Raw genomic sequence first — 21,687 nt, forward strand, 5'->3', positions numbered from 1 at the left:
CATGTTTTTGGATAGGAACTGAGGATAACAACTACATAGGAGGAGAGCTTGGATAATGAAGAGAGTCCTTAATTGCTCCCTCCATTTAAGCTGTGTGAAAGAACAAACAGACAGCAGAAGAGGAAAATGCTAAGTACAAGATAAGGGATACGTGAAATGAACTGAAAAATTCAAAACAAGATAAAGGTTCAATTCTTGCATTTCAGGGAGAAGGATTCCAGGCAGAGGAGAGGGAAATTCACCTTTATTTTCCTTTTAGAAAATATTACCTTCATACAGCTTTACCTTGGAGCTGCACAGACTAAAGAGCAAATCATATTCTAGAGATGTACAATTTATTTTAAAGGGATGCATCTTCCTTATGGTGACTATTTAAGCAATATAGCCAAAGCTGAAAGAGAATCTTCCCTGACCCAGTTTTAAGAATGAAGGGGTGGTTATTGTTTTTGTTTTGTTTCTTTTTTTAAAAGCCTAGATTGTATCTGAAAAACAGGTTTCAATATGTCAGCTTTTGTCTTGTATTTTCATACATATCAACATAAAAAAGACTGATAGAAGTATCAGAATACAGTTAATCAAAGTTCATTATTGACATATTCCTTGTAAGTAAAAGACAAAAATGCATTTAACAATGCTGTCTTCCTTTCCATAAGTGATAATTACTGAAGCAGAAATCCTGAAGTATCAGGATATGTATAATTTGGAATATAAACATTTTGGTCTTCTTGATGCCTAAAAAGAAGTTACAGCACATACTACTGGAAATCCACTTCAAGCTAAATATTTTTCATACTCCGTATACAGCTTTCACTAAATTTCACATGAGCAAAGAAAAAAGAAGTTAAGACCTATTTATGTATCTTACTTGGACTACTCCACTGGGGTTGACTGAGATCATGGTACATATCCCACGGAACGCTGAATCCTTTTCCTCATTGTCTCTTATGTTTCGCAGAGAAGTGCACCTAGTAAGTTGGAGAACAAAACTTGAATAATTCTATTACTTTTTGATTCAGTCAAGTCAGAACTAGATGACAGCATTTGATGGAATAAGTCACACTGATAAGATTACCTGAAACACTATTTTGATCACTTAGAAAGTTACTTGTTGCACACAGTGTTTACTAGTATATTCCCATTAGGTATCACCTACAGAATCTTGCTTTCCTGTTGAACTATATAGTTAGAAAGTGTGACCTGTATTCCATTAAATACAAAATAAACACATATAAAAATAATTATAATTATAGAAACTATCATTATTAGAAGCAGAACATATAATACTATTGCAATATGAATTGTCAGATATCACTTAAAGAACAATTATTTAACCTTTACAGCAGCAAGCAAGCTATTTTATACATAACAAGTATAGAAATAGATTACTTACAACAATTCAAGCCTCAGACTGAATTTTAAGTAAAGTAATGCACAGTTTAAATTTTAGAGTATTTGCATGCATTGTATTATCATTCTCGTGGATTTTAAAATGCTCTTTCATGGTCAAGCTTTAACACGCAAGCATGTGACAATCTTATCCCATGCATAAATTAGTCGTTAGCCACAACATAAAGAATACATGACAGTGCTACTAAAAACTCACAAACCTGATAGGACAAGATTAGTCACATGGTTGGCAATGATTAAGGATTGAGATTTTGTAACCAACTGAAAATATATCTAAAAGTGAGATAGAAGAAAGAAAGAAAGTGAAGAAAAATGAATTAAAAAAAATTTTGAATAATACACACCAGGGTCTTATAAACTGCTGTAGCATGGGAGCCACCTCTTGAGGACAAACGTAACCAAGACGACCAATTGTTATTGCTAAGGTAATGCAATCACGGTTATACACCACCAAACGCCAACCAAGACATGAGCAAATGAGGGGGGAGGAGAAAAAATAAAGAAAAAACAACAAATAACTCAGAAACAGAAGCCAACAGAATCTGTATATGATAGTAAACATAAGATTTCACCAGTGCTGTTTATTACAACCCCTTGAATAAGAGGAAGCAACATATATGGTATAGTCTCCAGGGTAAAAGAAAAATTAAAGAAGTAAATGAGAGAACACCAAAAAACACAATTTGAAATACAAAGGCTTTCTGATGCAAGTAGTCATTCTGCTCTCTTCAGAATCACCTCTTACAGTAAATTTATCTACTTACACTTCAAAGTTTTTAATAAAAAGTACTATTATGGATACTAATGATAGAAAGGAATTAACCATTTTTGGTTTTAGTATCAAGTAGTCCTAAAAATTTAATTTTTTCAATATTTAGAATTTAAGATTTTGATAGGTCTACTATCAGTAAAAATACATTTATAAACACTTTTACATGGAATACATTGTGGTCTATCTAATAAACACTAAATAGATTAAACACTCTCAAAGAGACCCAAGTATTTGCTTTCTTCATAATCTTGTAGAAAAATTAAAGTGGTTGCTAGCTCATAGCAAGTGACTGGATAAAATTAATTTTTTAATCCAAATATTTTTCCTGTTTAGAAAAACTTCCTCATAAAAGTTGTATGATTATCTGACTTTTGATACAAAAGCATAAAGACAAAAAAAAAGTAAAACTGCTTCTCTGAATGATTAGGTATTGTGGTCCTTTGTTCTGAGGGCCAGACTGAAAATAATATCATCATGAAAGTGTGTTTTAATGGTGTTTGCTCAACTCACAAAAGATTAATCTTCAGAAAAAAGAGAAGGTGGGAAATAATGTATCAGAATTACTTGAAGCAAAATCCATGAATAATACTAAAATCCAGCAGATTTATATGAAGCAAAGAAACCTATGTTCAAGGGACATACTATGCAACACTAATTAACAGGCGTTTGTGAACAGTTTCATGAAACATGCAATAAAGCAGATGATGCTTTCTCCAATAAAAGTTTAGTGTAGGATACACTAGCAGTTTTAAATGTACCCATTCCATGAAAGCTACATGTCACTGGTAATGTACTGTTTTGCCCAGACATTAATTGATTTCAAATTTTCAGCAGATCTAACACAAAACTGCATTTGAAGTGATACTTTCAAATGAAAGTGCACTTTTAAGGTTTATCTGTAAATTCTCACAGCTAGAGTCTGTATGAGGAATAGTAATTTTTGTCAAAGGGTAACTTTTGGCATGTACTCATTATTTTCTATGCAACTATTTTACTTAAGCTGATCTCATATGTTTCCATAACAGAAGTGTTTTCATAGCTCATTACCTAACAACCTACAATAGAAAAAATTAATACTCTTGCACATACCAATGGCATGTAGCACAATATCCCACAAGAAACTTATCATTACATCACACTCAACATTTATTTACAGCTTTGCATCTGCATTTAAAGTAACTATTAAGATACTAAAAATAGTCAGTGTTTGGATGCCTAAAAAAATTCTCTGCCAGTTATGGAAGCAAACTTTTAGGTACTGGATGTTTCTCAGATACAGATATTACATGTCCATCAATACAGACAAAGGGGCTTGGGGGCAAGGGGTAAGAAAATTTATTTTCATGTACTATTCCATGGTGCATTTCATAACAAGTAATTAGCATGAAAATTATCTTTTCAAAAAGCAGTACCTATAATATGCCAGACAACTAGGCAATTTTTCCTTTACGTTCACCTTCCATACTAAATGAGGGGATGAGGTGTGGAGAATACTGAAGGAAAAATATGCATAGAAAGAAATCCCAATTTATCTCATACTTAGCTCAAGCCCAAATGTAACTAGCACTGAATTTCCATAATTTTCAATTATGTTCAGTATAATGACTAAGCTATCATTTTTCTTACAAGACAGTTTTCAAACAGAAAAAAAAATCAAAATATTCTAAATTAGTAAAACAATAAACCTGAAACGTGTTAAATTATTAATAAAGTTTTGCTGAAGTATGGAAGGTGTTCCTCATACCAGAACATGCCTTCTATAAATGCAAAAAACCAAGCCTCAGAAATTTCAGTTCAATAAGGCATTTGGGGACTGCTTCCAATTTGGAAGGCAAAGCAGCTGTCCAGAACATAGAAACATACATGCCACTGTTAAGACTTCTTTTCAGAAATTTGTCGTTAAGTGACCAGGTAATAGAAATTATACATAATTTCAGTTATGTTTTGGTAAAACTGCCATCACAGATCTAGATTTTTGTGCATATTGCTACAAAGTAATGTTTTTTAAAAAGTGCATTATTGTAAATTCAAAGAGTTCATTATTTTTTATATATATGCCAATTACATTTGTTTCACACTAGACATGTACGTACAGTACTCATGAAAGGACATGCATATATTAAAATGAGTGTAAAGCCACTAAGTCTTTAAGTGTTACTGCATATATCTGTCATATTGTATACATAAATAAAATTGGAAGAATATTTTAATAGATGATAAATAAATATAAAATGCTATAAAGGTGAGAAAGCACTTTAATAATCTAGATATATGATAGATGTTTTTCTGCAAGACTGAGACTTGTAAGAGTTTCTCTAAAACAGTTGTTTTTGCTTATAAAAGCCACATATAGCAATAAAATAAGTTCTACTCAATTTTTTTAAATCATCGTAGAAAAAAAATTAATTCCCTTAAACATAAATTATTCAGTTTTTGGATACCTGTGTTCTCTAACAATGTCTTTGGTGTGTTGGGTCTGTTAATTATTTCTACAAGCTGGTGTAACACCATTGGAATATAATGCTGCATCTCTATACCTGAAACAGTCAAAAAAAAAAAATTCAGAAGAAAATGACCATTAATATATATAATCTATTTAGATCTGGTGCATTGAACTTACTGTCAAAGACAAGAATTTAAAACTGAATTTAAATTTTTAACATGAAAGCATCACTAGAAATGAAAAACAATCCACAACCCAAACAAACCATTCTAAATATGTGAAAATTCAAAGAAAAAAAATCTTACCCATTTGGATGGAGATTTCTCCAATTGCCCAGGTGGCATTGTTACACACAGAAATGAATTCAGGGTTCAGGTTTGTTCCCAAAATGGGCATGAAATCAGCTAGAAGGAACATTTTAAAATCTCATCACACAATACAAGCAACCATCTTGTTCTATTACTGTAAGATCACAAGGAGAGGGAGTTTAAAAAATCATATAAGTGTATTTAAATTCTTGTAAAGCATTACACTTGAATTAACAAGAGCTGTATTTCTGCTATATATCAGATTAGTCTGGAAGATACAACCTAAGCAGATCAATGCAAATCCTTTCAAACTACGATTTAAAAATATTTCTAATAGATTTTACATTGATGTAGCTCTAGAAACCTTTTTTATCCCATTCCCGGGAGTAGGGAAAGAAAAGCACACCCGGATAGCTATGTATTCAGCTGTGCTAAAAAAAAATAATTACCAAACACCTCTCCCCAAAACAAACACCTCCTTCAGCAACAAAAACAAAAAAACACCAAACACAACACCAAGCCCCCCAAAAAACCCCAACAGCCAACAACAATGAAGCCTAGAAAGCAAATCCCAGCTTTGATTAAAATGACAGATGTTATAATCTATCTTTGTGACTAATATTTCACTAAAATTAAAATTCCAAGTCTATCCAAGTATTCATAGATTCTAGTAGAGTAAAAATCCTACAAAGTAACTGTTCTAATTGAAGTGTAAGTACATCTGTTTTTCTGTATCCCAGCAAAACAGGAAGCATGTTACATTATAGAAATCAAGCAACAAGATGAATTTTTGCACTGTCTACAAAAAGAACAACATGTCTTAAAACACACAGTTTAAAGGAGAAAAGACTACAGACTCTTGCTGATGAAGGAAAACTAAAATCTACACCACGACAAGGTAACCCACAGAAAAGGGAACTTAAAAATGGCTAAACCATCCTCCTATCAGTTTATAAAACAAATTAATTATTTAATATGCAAAAGAAACATACCGATGCAAGGCTTAACATGCTGAAAACACGCCTTTGTCAGATCACCTAACAATGCAAAAGAACTCTGCCGCACCTCAGGCATTTTATCCTAAAGGGAGGAAGAAAAAAAACCTGACAATTCTAGAAGTGTTTCTGATTCTTTCTAGAAAGAAAATTTTGGATTAAACAGATTACTCATCTCACCTGCATACATTGGTACATTAGTGTCAGGATATTGCTGCAAGCCACTAGCTGTTCAATGTTGCCTCCAAGTCCTTCAGCTAAACCACTGAGTAAATCAAGAGCTACAATCATGAAATCTTTATCTGGAGCCTCATATTGGTCTGGCTGAGCATTGTGCAACTGCAACAAATAATTATGCATTTTCAAAATGAGTATTATATTTTCTCAGAGGCATGCATAAAAGTAAAAAAAAACAAACAAGTTTCAGAACTGCAGCTTCATTTAAATATTCAATAATTAATACTACAAATCTCCCTGCAAACCCCTAACTTTACATAGTTAATACATTGGTTTAAGGAGATATTCTGAAAACATTGGAATAGCAATAGAAAAATACCATGGCTTGTGCAAGAGTCTTCTGCACCAGATTGACACAACGCTGGTACACAGGCTCACAGTATGGAAGAAATCCAGATTGCAAGGCAGTAGCAACTGATGACAGGCACTGAAATAAAATAAAGAAGGAAAAAAAGTGAGAGAGACACTTTCTTCACCTGCCCCAAGTACCCTTTACTTGTGTGTAGCAAATTAAAAGCATTTTAAGTATACTCACAAGTAACTGTTTAAGCAAAAACAACCTGGAAAGGTAGTACTGATTAGCTGAGCCAAGGCAACCATCAGCTAATTGTTATTCTCTCCTATGTATGTCAGTTGAAAAAATTTCTCAGGAGCAGCATCTTCTTCAAGGTGCCAAGACAGTTCATATGAAGACAATTACCATAATTCAGCTAGCATTTACACTAAACTTCACCATGCTGACAATGTACAAGCCCTAACATTACCCAAGAGTTATGAAACTAATTTCTCTTGAAGTGTTTTCCTGCTTCACACTTGGAAAGTACAGAGAACAGACTACATTGTCTGGTTCATACCTTCAGCCTGTTGGTAATTTTTTTAATGAAGGGACGAAAGGAAAGCAGTGAGAGAAGACAAGAACAACAGGGATGGAACAATTTTTTAAAAACAAAGAATCCCAAAGAAAACACCCAAGAATGGCAGGGAAAAAATAATTCTAAAAGATTTCTGCTAAACTTAATAACATTTCCTCAGTTAAAAAAAATTCTCACTACTGTCATAATATTTTCTCCATAATGGGAAATGCCTAACACTGACAGCATTTATAGACACACTTCCTAGTAGGAACATCCTTAGTAGAAGAGGCAATTCCCAAAAGACACATACTCAAATTTTAACATTTACCTCCAATAAAGGGAAGAGATCTTTATCTTCATCTTTCAACATGTTCCACTTCTGGATTAATGGAGGCATTAGCATCTGAATATATTCCTGTTTAAGATGAAAATGCATCAGCTACTGAAGCATTTAATTGCATACTAGTTTATTTCAAAGCTAGAAAATTTATATATTCTACTTTTTCAGGAGAAAAAAAATATACTGCAATTCAACCTTTGTTGAAATATATAGTAGTTGAATATTAGAACTTAAATTTTATGTATTAAGATTTTTTGCTGAGGCACATAAGTGCCTTTGCAAAACAAATCTTTCCTTCCAGGTTTGGCTTCAGTCTACCAACTTTTAATAGCTGCCTGGGTTGTTACATATCTATAGGATTGACTCAGGGGCTACAGAAAATGTTTTTACCAGCAATACAATCTAGCTGTGCATCTGCCACCTGCTTTTCTCAATCATCTTCCATTGCCTTGATGTTTCAACTCTATCCCCAGAAGTTCCTGAAACCTGTTCCTCATTCAATTACTCATCCATGAAGAAAGTAATTTTCTATCCCTCCAGAAATGCGCACTTACCAATTCTGTATAAAATGTTGCATCTTCTCGGCCACTGCTGTCACAGTCACAAGGACATTAAGCAAGGCATCCCTGTAGTACTGTTGCTCCCAGAAAGTATCCAAAGAGACAACAGATGCTGCCAGCTAATGCTATGTCCAAAGATACAATATTTTAAGCAACTGAAGAAAGTCCCACCATTACCAGGAGCTCCCATTTAGCTTCCTCCTGGTGCTGTCCGAAGTCAAGCTGGCCAGGGCCAGAGAGAGATTGGAAAATATGTCCTTTGACAGTGTGGAGTCTTGAATGGCAAATAAAATGCCATGGCAACAACCCAAATTGTTTTATTCTAGTTTGTCTATGTCATGTGAAGCACTATAGAGAAATAAACCAAATTTCAACAGCATGCATGTGACATATATGTATATCCTATTAATGAACATGTATACTACAAAACCCCCACTACACTTGCCTGTGCTCTCTGTGATTTACTCGAAGGATTCTGTGTTTTTAGATATAAAATGCACATCTATCCCACCTTTGGATGAAGCAATCTCTAATGATGATGTGCTTTGATGCATTGAAAGACAGAGCAGTTTAGCTATACTGAAAGTGGTTACAAGCAACAAAAAAGTCATTAGAAATTAGCACACACATTCTACCAATTTCTTTAAAATCCCATGTCATATCTATATATATATCTATATATCTCCTTTGAGCTGAAAAATTCTGAGAGTAAGAAAAAAAAGCCACAATAATGAGAAGTACATTTTGCAAGCCACCAAACACACAATTATTTATTCAAAATGGGGAGTATTTGTGTAGTGTGAAAATTACATACAGTCTATGTATATTACATGCAAATATTTATTATTATTGAATCCAGGATTTTTGTTTAAAAACATATAAAGCACACTACAAAAGCCACTCAACCAGTTTTTCAATATATGATGAGCGTTTATACAGAACATAAAGTATACTCACAGGTTTATTTAGATGATGTCCTACAGAATCTGCTAGAGTTCCTATAGCATCATAAAGAATGAGCAGGTTTTTATGCTGATATTTACTAAATGCGAAGACCAAAGTGTCAAGTATATATGCAAGATAAGGAACAAGCTCTGTACAAGCCTCCTCTTCTAGAGTAGCAAAGGCACTGATGGACAAAAAAACCCACCCCAAATAGGTCAGTCAGTAGCTTGTAAAAAACAAAACACGACCACCCCAAAAAGCCCTAAACTACCCATTCCTGGGTAAACACAGAACTGTATTTAGTCTTTAAATTCATCCAAGGTATGTTTTTACAATGGTATTATTGAGACAAACTCAATCTATTTTGATTGAACACAAAGATTCAGCTCAAACTGTGATGAGCAAAATGTAAAAAAATTATGGTAAAAACCTTTAATGTATACATGTTACAGATGTAATCCTGCTTTATGAAGAAACTTTCTTGGCAGTCTGCTGTGCACTCCTCCCCTACACAAACTGACATGTAAAAGCTTTACTTGCTGAGCTTCCTGCACAAGTGGTATACCCATTCTAATAATGGTGTGCCTGTTCTTTTTTTTTTTTAAATATTGGCAGACAAGGGACAGAAGGGAGTCTTACCTCCAAGGATCTCCTTTCAAGAGAAAGAGAATATCCCTTGAAATAATTGTAACCCAAATTTTTTGGTAATCTTGAGCTAAATATAAACATTGCTAATGCAATGATGGGATAGTTTTCCCGTATTGACCTTGCTCATAGGCCTATAAAAGCCAGATTCCTAGACAATGAAATTTCAAATATTGAAAATAAACAGGTGTGACATACAGATCATTTCTTTTTACAGCAATAGATTGTTTAGTTTGCTTTTCATATATTCTAAAAACAAACTGGACAAGAGAAAGACAAATTATCTGGTTTTGTTTTACCACAACTCAGTTGTGATGATTTCAGAAGAAGCCGAACCCACCCCAATTTAAAAGGAAAAAAAAATACATTAGGAGCTAGAAACAGAGTTATAGAATAATCAATTAAGGCATTGAAATATTTTCCCATGAAAAAGCAGTGTCATGGATAGTACTTTTTGTTTAAGCTTTGGCTCACCTGCAGGCAGCTTCTTGTACTCTCTTGTTGCTATCCAGAATGCGCTTTAGCAACTCGGTCATTAATGGCTTCAAGTATGTGTCTGGGGGTTGACTAACTACCCAGTGTGCATAGCGACTAAGAGTCCAGCAAGTGATGGAGCGCACAAGAGCCTTTTTATTAGAGAGGCACTGAATAAGGTGAGGGATCAGCTCAGGAAGATATGGAATCATACCCTGCATGCAGCCTAGAAGGAAAAATATAGCTATTACAGTATGAGAATTAGAAAACATAATAGAGCATTTTGTTATTTCCTAGAAGGGATATATTTTCTTCCTCTATCATGTAGTAATACATTTTGCCAATATACAAAGCAAGTCCTCCTAATTTATGTTAAGTCCTAAAATGAAACCACACCATAAACAGTAATTAAAATCCTCAATCGAATTTACATTTATTCCAACTACATTTCTACTTCAGTGCTTCTCCAATCTCCATAAATTCTGCTTTATTAAAGGGAGTATAGCAAGAACATCCAAATAAAATTGGTTTACAAAGCTTGGAAGTCTTATGCCAGTCTACTCAGAGTGACCAAGACAACAAGCAGAGAAAGATTAGGCCTTGATAACTAATCACCATATCATTAAAAAAGATTTCTTTAAAAATTTAATTTTCCTCTTGTTTTCTCTTAATATAACACAAATACTGATCAACAATAAAAGCTGCACACTTTGAGTCATCAAGGGCAGTAATATACTAAGATTTGCAAGAAGTACTAACTTTTACCTTGCTTGACTTGAAATCAAAACCAACAAAAATGCTTTCTAGCAACAAATAAAATATATGTTCACTAGGCACTGTAGGAAAAGATAGATAATCCAGGCATGGACCCAAACATATTCCTTCAATTTCCAAAACAGACAGAGATTATGGAAATACAGGCAAAAAGCCAAGACTGTAAGTAAATACAAAGAAATGGAAGTTAACACATTTAAACCAGAGAGCCATCCACGAAAAGCAGCTCAGGGCACTGAAGTCATGGGACTTGTCTTCTCCATTTCTGAAAACACTGAATGAAATGTAGATATTCCTGTTGTATCAAATCAAGGTAGTATTTCATGAGAGACCAAGAAATATATGCTACAGAGTTAAAAAGGGGAGGAATAAAAGAAATTATCTAAGTTATTGAAGCCTCAAAAAAATGCACAGATTTGAAAATGAAAAATTAAACAAGTAACTGCAGTCATCAACCAGTAGATGTAGAGATTATTCACTTTAAAACAAAACCAAATAGCTAAGGATGTATACTTGCTTGCACGAGTAAATTCATCTAGAAGGAAACCCAGAACTGCTTTAGAACCAATAAAAATTCAGTAACCTGATATGCACTGTTGCCTTACCTTCAGCAATTGCTCCAAGAACAAGGATACCAGATTCTTTAACTACCCATTCATGATGGAAAAGCAATTCCTTCAAAAGGGGCAAGATGTGTGGCAGAAGTTCATCACGAAATACATTAGCCAGGACATCTAGAGCAGCAGCAGAACATTTCCCTGAGGGGAATTAACAATGTTAATCTTATTATACAAGCAGTTGTAGTTAAAAAGCATGATCCTCATTTTAACTTTGAGCTGCCAGTGATGCCTTAAGTTCTTATCTTTCATATTTTTCAGATTCTGTACTGCCTTAGTGTATAACTCTGAACTTCATATTAAGTGCTAGCAAGTTCTCTTCACAGTTTAGTTAGACAAAACAATCCTTTTCCAGCCTGAGAACCAAGGACACCATTGCAGCTTCGGGCACAAAAAGCATAAACAACAGTGAATTGAAGAGAGCGAAGCAGGAGGATGGGACTTCATAACCTGAAGCTGTAATTGGACAATTAACCCAAATATAAATGAACCAAAACTTATAAAAGTGTGAAAACTCATGACAGGTCATCCCTCTTGTGACCATCTTGGGTGTAGCCCTGGCCAGGCTCTTGTACTGCTCAAGGGGTATCCATTAGGCCTTTTAATAAATACCTACTTTATTCTTTAACTCTGCCTAGTCTCTGTTCTAGGTCAGCCTCTTTAGGCATCACCAGGGTATCAGGAGGAAAGATACTTTAATTTCATTACAATACACAGGGATCCATTGTGCTCTGGTACAAAGCCATAGCTTTTAGGGAGCCATTTTTGCAGCATTTTTATAGCCACTAAAAGGACTTATACACTAGGGATTTTAAAACACTCACTGACAGGTGATGTACTTTGGACCTGATTAGCATAAAAGATTTTGATGATCAGGATGCCTTGGCAAGAACAAACAGAGCAAGAAGACTGAATTAAGAGAGAAGATTGAATCAAGTTCTACAAACAAGAAATGTTGCAAAATGTATGTTTATATGATGATTAACCCAAACACTGTAGTAAAAAATTACTAGCCTTCCTAGAATAGCATATAAGCATATGTAGTCCACAATAAACTTGGATTCTGACCACCACCACTCAGTCTCCCTGCCTCTCTCTATCGCAAATAGACAGGAACCACACCATTATATTGCAACATTATATACACTACAAAGAGAGAAGGTCTGTGACATGAATGCAACATACTGAAGAAATTAAGGAGAAATAGCCAAAAAATACTAGCAAGTGATTAAAAAGAAAATGTTCGAACATGACCTATGTCTCAAAGCAAAAAAAAGTCAAAATCATCAATCTCTAGAGACTGAAAGAAATTTGCTGACTTTTGCTCTGAGCTAGCTCCTAATTCTGTGATGGACCTATACAAAGAACACTACTTTGAAATTTGTTTGAAAGTGTTTAAACTCATATTTTAGCACACAAAACCTCATAAAAGAACAGTTTCAAAACATGATTCAAAAATCTTTACTCTGGTTTTCTGCTGTGGGGCTGACATGTTTAGAAAAATAATGCTAAGATGGATTTATAAAGAATGCTCGTATTACAGAATTTATACAGTATTTTTTTCCAGTATACTACGATGTCAGTTCCTTGATTCAACTGAAACAAAAGTAAATACAAAACAGGTAATCAGGCAAAATATACATAGCAAATGCAATATGCAAAATTCCTAAACTGGATCTAAACTGCTAGTGGGCCCAAGCAAGACACGGACAGTTTTTCACTTGGGAGGTAGCAACTACTAGAATAGATAATAAATACAAACTTTTTTCTACTCTGCTTCTAGATGATGTCCAACAGGTTTGAATAAAATCAAACATGAGCCTTCAACTCAGAGCAGATCTCCACTAAAAAACAAAACACCATAGACTCCCCAAGACCAGCACCTGCTGCTTCAGCTTAGACTGTTTTAGCTTTCTACTAGAGGAAAAAAAGGTGGACTCCCATATTTAGTTACCAGGTCTCATTACTAACCAGTGCTGCTGTGTCAGGCTGTGCTGACATTACCTCTCTGTTCAAATTGGAAGTCAAGTATAGAACACTGGATAAGAAATAGGGCATACAATTCTGAAATTCAGATAATCCAAATTCTGTCAATTACAGATAACATATATCAAAACAGATTTCTTAACTGTTCTGTTCTCTCTCTTTCCTAGGGAGCTTTAGCTTCCTCATCTTCTTAACCAAAACTGTGGACCACACAGCACCCTGTCATTTCAGTTATGTTTTCCATGAAATATTGATTTAATTCTGCAATCTCTACACATAATGACTAAAAGAATAGCATTATGAATTTAAAACTATAAAAAAGATACTTTACAAGGGAAAATATATTTGTGCCTTTTGTCTTCTAAATTATAATAATAATAACAGTATCAGTATTAATATTATTCCAAAATTTAGATATGTCTCAAAATTGTTTGATCCATAAGCTTCAAGGCACCTTCATCTGTACTACATCTGAACTACTGGTAATAATGGTCAGTAGTAGCATGTAGGCGGAAGAAAAAAATCAAACACAAACCAGATATAGAGGGAAGACTGAACTAAAAGAAAGCATTATTAAGCTAAGAACAATGTGTAAGATTGTATTGGATCTGGCTGAGCTGGAGTTCATTTCCCCATAGCAGCCCTCACAGCACTGTGCTTTGCATTTGGAGCTGGTAAAGTGTTGTTTAGACACCAGTGTTTTGGTTACTGCTGAGCAGTGCTGGCATAGCATCAGCACTGTCTCAACATTCCACCCCCCATCAGTAGGGTAGGGATGGGCAAGATCCTGAGAGGGGACACAACCAGGCCAGATGACCCAAACTGACCCAAGGGATATCCCATACCATATGATGTCAGCTCAGATATAAAAGTTAAGGGAGGGAGGAGGAAGGGGATGGCATTCATTATTTATAATGTTTGCCTTCTGAAGCAACCCCTACGAGTGCCGAAGCCTTGCTTCTGGGAAGGTACTGAACATCGGTCACTGATGGGAAGGAGAAAATAAACCTATTTTGCTTGCCTCTTTCTTTGTGTGCACATTAACTTTCACTTTTGCTTTAGTAAACTGCCTTATCTCAATCTACTAGTTGTTTTCCATTTTCTCTCCCCTGTCCACCTGGTAAAGGGAGTGATATAAAGTGGCTTGGCGGGCACCTGGCATCCAGCCAAGATCAACTCACCACAAAGACTTTTACTAAAGTAAACAGTAATACATGTTTTTTTATTACCTTGTAGAATTAAAATTAAAAATCCAAAGCTTCTGTTGAATTGCATCTAGTAGATGAAAGCAGCTCTATTGGCCATATTCAAAATAGGTTTAGAGGTGGCTAGATTTTTCAATAGTTACATAGTCAAAACATCACCTGAAAGACTCCCCTCTGCCCAAAACACCAATTATATCAGCAGATCATTTTCTATTCAAATGCAAACCTCAGTATTCTTAAACAAAAACTCCTTTGTTTACTGTGGTTCTTGTATTATGCAAGTAGCTACATTTTAAAACATTTTACACATTACTTTGACATACTTAAATTCCAGTCAGAAATAGTATCATCATCATCAAGATCATTGTCATCATCATCATCATCATCTTCAATACGATCTTCTTCATGTGGCTGAGCTACTGTCCGCGAACGATGAAAACGAGGTCTTATGTCCTGCTCACTATCTGGAATAGCTTCATCTTCTTCAACATCCCCCTGTCAAAAAATGTTTTCTCAGATAAACCAGTGCAACCATATTGCTCAAGGAAGTTAAGAATGTAGTGCAAAATTTAGTTCAATATTTTATAAACATGTGTGAAATTCACATCCCACTTGTGCTGTCTAGCTAACTAAAAATGCCATTGTTCCTGCATTGTGATACAGTATTTACCAGAAAAATTTCAGGAAAACAGAAGCAACAGAGGTAATCTCACAGAAAAGCACAAAGTACTCTTATTGTTAAGAAATTACTCTTGATGGGAAGGAATTAGAAAGAAGAAGAGATAGAGAAATTCTAGTACACAGACACATTCTAAAATGTTGTGATGGAAAAAGCTGTGTAGTGCAAGCTAGAAGGGCATTAAAATTAATTCTGATAATTTCTTTATAGGCTGCTTTGCTGCAGTCATTCATGGGTAAAAGTATCCCAGCTCTGCCAAAATTTGGTGGAAGGGGAGAGGAGCAAAGCAGGAAAACCCACAGATTATTTTCCAACAAACATGGCAGCAGTCGCATTCAGTTTTTGGAACAGCACACCTTGCCCCAGAAAGCTAAATCTCCATTGAATAGATGGCAGACCAGATCTGGTCTACCAGCTCAACCATTCTGATTTACAAGTCAGAAGCTAACCAGATATTCTTACTGAGTATAAAAGAAAGGAATGCTTACCTTTAACAGAATAATATCAATCTCTGAATATTTCATACCATTTACCAGCACAGGTATCAGTCTACAAAGAAATATTGATACATGTCAAGAAGGAAGACCCTGGTAACTACAGGCCTGTCAGTCTCACTTCAGCACCTGATAAAATTATGGGGAAATTAATTCTGGGACTTATTGAAAAACACCTGAGAGACAACGCAGTCATTGGTCACAGCCAGCATGGGTTCACGAGACGGAAGTCCTGCTTAACCAACTTAGTTTCCTTTTACAAGGTCACCCATCTAGCTGACAAAGGGACATCAGTAGATGTGAGGATTTTTGGATTTTTAGCAAAGCTTTCAATACTCTTTCTCACAGCATCCTTCTGCACAAAATGTCCAGCACACAGCTAGAAAGGTTTATAATAGATTGAGTGAACAACTGGCTGACAAGTCAGACTCAAAGGGTTATAGCAAATGGGGTCACATCAGACTGGCAACTGGTTATCCATATATTCCCCAGGGTTCAATTTTAGGGCCAGTGCTCTTTAATGTTTTTATAAATGATCTGGAAGCAGGAATCAAATGTACATTAAGAAGGTTTGCTGATGATACTGAAGTAGGAGGAGCTGTGGACTCCCTGGAGGCAGAAGCACCCTGCAGAGAGACAGACAAATGAGAGAGCTGGGCAATCACCAACCATATGGAGTTTCACAAAGAAAAGTGCCGGATTCTGCACCTGAGATGGGGCAACCCTGGATGTACAAACAGGAGAACAAGAGGCTGGAGAGCAGCACTACAGAAAGGAACCTGAGGGTTCTGGTCGATGGCAAGTTGAATGTGAGTCAGCAGTGCTCTGGCAGCCAGGAGGGCCAACCATATCCTAAGGTGCATCAGGCACAGCATCAACAGCTGGGCAAGGGAGGTGATTGTTCCACTCTGCTCTGCACTGGTGCAGCCTCACCTTGAGAGCTGTGTGCAGTTTTGGGCACCACAATATAAGAAAGATATAAAGCTATTAGAGAGCATCCAAAGAAGATGGTGAAGGGTCGCAAGGGCAAGACTTATGAGGAGTGGGTGAGGTCACTTGGTCTGTTCAGCCTGGAGAAGAGAAGGCTGAGGGGTGACCTCATTGCAATCTACAACTTCCTCAACGGGGCCAGTGGAGGGGGAGGTGCTGATCTCCTCTGTCTAGTGACCAGTGACAGGACCCAAGGGTATGGAATGAAGCCACATCAGGGCAAGTTCAGATGGGACATTAGGAAAAGGTTCTTCACTGAGAGGGTGGTCAAGTCACTTGAACAAGCTCCCTAGAGAAGTGGTCATGGCACCAAGCCTGGCAAGAGTTCAAGGAGCATCTGGACAACACTCTTAGTCATATGATTTAGTGTTAGATAGTCCTGCAAGCAGCAGGGAGTTGGTTTTGATGATCCTTATGGGTCCCTTCCAACTTAAGAGATTCTATGATTCTGTGTCAAAATAACACATAAATAAAGCAAGCTGGTTTTCAGTTAGCTGGTCAATAATTTTGGCTGTAACCACACTTCCCCTCCCCTCAACAACAACAAAAGAAAACCAACACAAAAAATCCCAGACAAAAACTTAGCCTAATAACAAGTCAGCACCTTAACCATACTCCATTTCATTCAGTTCATTAATACTTTGTAATATGAAAAAGTGTTAATTTCTAACTAGATGTAGCCAGATGGCACAATTGAGTTTTACACTTTAAAAATAGGATATTCTTCCACATGATGAAATCTATTTTGAAGTACCTTTCAGAAATTAAGTCAAAAGCTTTTAAGTAAGAAGTCACACTTCCAAAATATGTTTGATAAACAAGTTAGTACGTTGGCTCTCCTGTATACCATTTGTCACTTTACTTACCTGTGGCTGAAAATTCTACCTCGCTACTCTTAAGGATGGGTGTCTAACTACATCGAGCCCTCCTATCCTTTTGTCATTACTTCAAGTATCACTCCTTAAGACAAGTCCCTGACTTTGCAGAGATCTTGACATTAGTCATCATTAGTCTTTATTAGAACTTTACTTAGTTATTAAACTGGTTATGGCCATGGGTCCCCAATGGTTATGTTGTATGCCAAAAAAAAAGGACAAGGGGAAAAAAAGTCAAGTATTTCACATATAAACACATTCACTACAAAAATTAAACCGTAAAAATAAATATATGTATTACATGCCAAATCAAGTGAATACTAAAATCACCATGGACTGACCAAGCAACAGCAACAGACTCAGTCTCTCTATATTCTGCAGCCGAGAAGTATTGTTTCTGAAGGTATTCAGACCAGCAATAATAGTCATGCATCTCAATGGCAATATGAACTAAACAAAAATTTCCCTCAAATTACAACTGGAACATGGCATTAACCTGTGTATAGGCACAGAGGCAAGAGGCAACCACACCACTGCTCTGTGGAGCAAGAGAGATTGATTTTAGTCATGGGGGCTTTGTGGTGGTGCATCCCCCCCATCCTTGGGCCTGCCCTATGACCTCAGAAACTCCGGACAAATCTTTACTGAACCAGCTGAGCAGTGAAGCATCCCTTGACCGTACCACTTGGGCACTGAAGCATCTCTGACTGTGCCAGGAGCTCTTGCATGATATAGGTGGGAACAACACTGACCATGACAGGAACATCATCTGCCTGACCAAAGTGAAGAACAAGGATATGCAGTTATCCTTGTCAGCCTTGGTAAATAATTTACCTGATTCATAGCCCAAGTGAAGTGGTATCATTGTTACAAAACCTTTTTAAAATTAATCACAGCCCAAGCGGAATGGTACCATTGTTACTGGACTTTCTAGGAAAAAAGCCCAGTAGTTACCAACTTGGGTCAGTGAGGCCCTTTGAGCTCTCCTGGACTGCAGTGGCCTGAGTCAGCACCTCCCTCTGAGTGGGGTCTCTCAGAGCTCATAAACCATCAGGTTTGTGATACTCAAAGGACCATCACTGATGATGAGGCCTAGGCTGATATTTCCCCCCCATTTCCATGCTCCCATAGGTGCAACCCTTGCCTGTTGGGAAACGCAAAGGAAATGGACGTATTTCACTGATAGGTATACTGATAGGTATATTTACACATACAGAAATAGGTGTAGACATGAGTTTACCTGTGCATGTGTAAATTGATTATGGTATGAATGCTTTTTAGAGTGAATCTATAATTTAGTCACTGTTATAACTGTAATAAATCCTACTGAATCACTTTTCAAATGTTAAATTAGTCAATGATTAAGTGCTGCTAAAGTCTTCTGCACCCTTATCTTTTGTATACATATCCTTTGCACCCTTATCCCTGTTTGCATTCCTGGTCTCCATGCAAATAATTCTAAATTGATTCTAATCCAATTTTCCTATGTATGCTTCTTCTATGTAGTAATAGAGTGAATCTTGCCATCAAACTGTAAAGTCACACTTTCACAAATACATATTAAAACTTGCTTTTTGCCAGTACCTTTGATGGTGAGTCTGAGAAGCTGAAACCACTTGTTCACAACAATTACCTTCTGAACTTTCAATGAAAGAACACTAAGTAGTCAGATTAACACCCATTACTTGGCATTTCTGCAGCATACTTCATGAAGCATGCAGGAGGTATAAATTTTATCAAAAACCTACAGGAGCAAAATGGAACAAGATATTGAACAGGTTTTTAGAAGATCTTGCTCCACTTAATCTAATATAAAAAACCCCCTAAGGTTATAATCAAGTTTTGTCAAATTTATATAGCTCCTTAATCAAAAAGACTCACCAACAAACAAGTTGCTTTCAACAAAAATGACACTGAAAGATAAAAGATACGTAATGTTACTCTTATCTGTTTTACTAGAAATTTAAAAGCTTCTTAAAAAAAGCCCAAAAACCAAGGATGAAGCTGTTGTAATGTCAATGTTCATGTAGGACAGAAGAGGTTTACAATTTATACTGAGAAGGTGACTAGTATTAATATGTGTGTTGGGAAGGAGGTAGGTAGAATCAAGAACTGTGCTATCATTCTTTTGTATTTTTAGCTATAAGAGTAGGATTTAAGTAAAAACATTTTAAAAGTGAAAAGTGATTTCTTGTAACATTGGTTCTTCTCTTTTCAAATCCTATTCCTGTACTGCTACAGCAGCTGCTTTAATCTCCATTCTGTTTTCTAAATGCTTATGAAAACTGAAATTTGGGAAGTCCCTCCCTTTTTTTAACAATTGCTTTACATCTAAAATGGTCGTTTTTGCTGAAAATAATGCATCTCTTCTCTCCACACTTTCACTGGAAGAGCAGAATCACAGACAGAACTGTGTTAGTGTTTTCAAAAACCTTCCAAGCATATATCAAAAATTGGGTCCTCATTTACTGGGAACACTGAAGAATCTGTTTCCTATTGAAAAAGTCTTTAGTCTGGAAATAGGTTATTAGCACAGTTGAAGACATGCAGATGTTCAAATCTCAAGCATGGGTGTTCAATTCCCATTCAATCAAGGATCTACATTTTAAATCTTATGATAATTTTTGAAACTTACAAAAAAGTTTTTGGAGCTTAAAAAACTACTGTCAGTCTGAAGAAGCATGAAAAACACATTAAACATGCTTTCAAGTTTAAATTGCTCTGGCAATTGATATGAAATTGATTCCTAAATCTAAATGATCTTGTCATTTTGTTATCTCTTCATAAAGATGAGAAATCCCTGGCATGACTATTCACATAGAAGCATTGCACAGAAATGCTCACAATAGCAGTTGTCAAGAAAACATGTTCACGGTACACCAGATATTATAGGTAACGTCACATGGAAATGTTTGTTTAAGCTCAAGCACATGTTAGTATACCTTTGCCTCCATCTGATACTTAACAGGATGTTAGGCTTGAGATAAAGTACCAGTGCCACAGTTTACGTTGCCTCAGGAGCCAAGTCTGAAATGTCAAAAGTCTTTTCAGTGACCTCTGTGATACAGCCGTTTTTAATATGTACAAGAACTAGCTAGAAGAAACTCCTCCCAAGCATACAGCAAGCTAGATACAGTCTCCAAAAGAGTAACCAGGAAAAAGTTAACTGAAGTTTAAGGATGACTATTTCAAAATGACTGGTTCTAACTCTTAATACTTACTTAGCAAGATGCCGACATAATACATCTTTACAAATTGGCTGTTCAGCCAAAGTCAGCCAAAACTCACAAGCCTCCAAAGCAACATTTTCATCTTGGTCCTGGGTCCTTTGAAGCATATACTACACAAAAAAAAAAAAAAAAAACAAACACAATCTTGTGTAAGTTTTAAGTGAAGAAGCTATCAACATTGCAACGTGTGTTTGCAAAAATAAACTATGCTCCCAGAGTAATTTTGTTTCTTTGGGGCAATGGGAAGAAACAGGTATAAAAGACTACTTAAGGCTATAGTGAGAATAAGCCAAGACTTATTTCTCATTGCTAGATGATTCAGATTCTAAGTTTTTTCCCAGTTTAAGTGAGAACATTATTACCAAGAAACTATAGAAAGAGACCCAAGATAATAAACAGTTTCCTGAGAATAGAGGGGGGATTTAAAAATTATTTTACCACTCCCCCCTTCTCCTTTTGAATAAAAGAGTACAATTACACACTTGGTAAGATGGAAATACTTTTTATATCCAGTACCATATAAAGCTACTCTTTCAAATATTGATTATCTGACAGGATGCAATTAAGTAGAACTCATAACAGGGGAAAAAAAAGTCTCACTTTTTCCAAGTATGAATGGTAATTCAGAGATTCAGTGTCAAATCTTTAAGCTTGCTGTTAAAATTTAAACTCCCTTAAACAAAAAATAATCAAATACCTGCATAAGCAGAAAGGCTAAATATACCATGGCTACATCAGTTTCTTGTACATGACTTCCAAAGCAATTTAGAGAAAGTGCTTGCAACTTCCAAAACAGTAATTTTTGCATTCTTCCATGCAGCTCATTTCTGAAACAGTTGGTCCTTCCACTCATTTTA

At 35.8% G+C, this 21,687-nt stretch overlaps 1 protein-coding gene across 7 annotated transcripts in view; it reads right to left on the reverse strand.

Moving 5' to 3' along the window:
* The window catches only part of LOC141726970 (transportin-1-like), a 183,391-nt gene that overhangs the window by 63,533 nt on the left and 98,171 nt on the right, over positions 1 to 21,687 (reverse strand). For 4 of the 7 annotated variants that reach the window (XR_012577926.1, XM_074532121.1, XM_074532122.1 and 1 more), the window contains 14 exons: positions 20,822 to 20,940; positions 15,730 to 15,790; positions 14,886 to 15,057; positions 11,360 to 11,512; positions 9,981 to 10,206; positions 8,874 to 9,045; positions 7,345 to 7,431; positions 6,482 to 6,589; positions 6,106 to 6,264; positions 5,923 to 6,010; positions 4,928 to 5,026; positions 4,621 to 4,716; positions 1,752 to 1,827; positions 866 to 965 (listed from right to left, as the gene is read on the reverse strand). Coding sequence is in view for 4 of the 7 variants with exons in the window: in XM_074532121.1 (XP_074388222.1) it covers positions 866 to 965; positions 1,752 to 1,827; positions 4,621 to 4,716; positions 4,928 to 5,026; positions 5,923 to 6,010; positions 6,106 to 6,264; positions 6,482 to 6,589; positions 7,345 to 7,431; positions 8,874 to 9,045; positions 9,981 to 10,206; positions 11,360 to 11,512; positions 14,886 to 15,057; positions 15,730 to 15,790; positions 20,822 to 20,940 (1,716 nt within the window). In the remaining 3 variants the exon portion in view is untranslated. Of the gene's footprint in view, positions 1 to 865; positions 966 to 1,607; positions 1,681 to 1,751; positions 1,828 to 4,620; positions 4,717 to 4,927; positions 5,027 to 5,922; positions 6,011 to 6,105; positions 6,265 to 6,481; positions 6,590 to 7,344; positions 7,432 to 8,873; positions 9,046 to 9,980; positions 10,207 to 11,359; positions 11,513 to 14,885; positions 15,058 to 15,729; positions 15,791 to 20,821; positions 20,941 to 21,687 lie in introns of all 7 variants that reach the window. The other 3 variants (XR_012577927.1, XR_012577928.1, XM_074532124.1) reach the window with 3 other exon arrangements.

Source organism: Zonotrichia albicollis, chromosome W (genome assembly GCF_047830755.1).
Source record: "Zonotrichia albicollis isolate bZonAlb1 chromosome W, bZonAlb1.hap1, whole genome shotgun sequence".
NCBI lineage: Eukaryota > Metazoa > Chordata > Aves > Passeriformes > Passerellidae > Zonotrichia > Zonotrichia albicollis.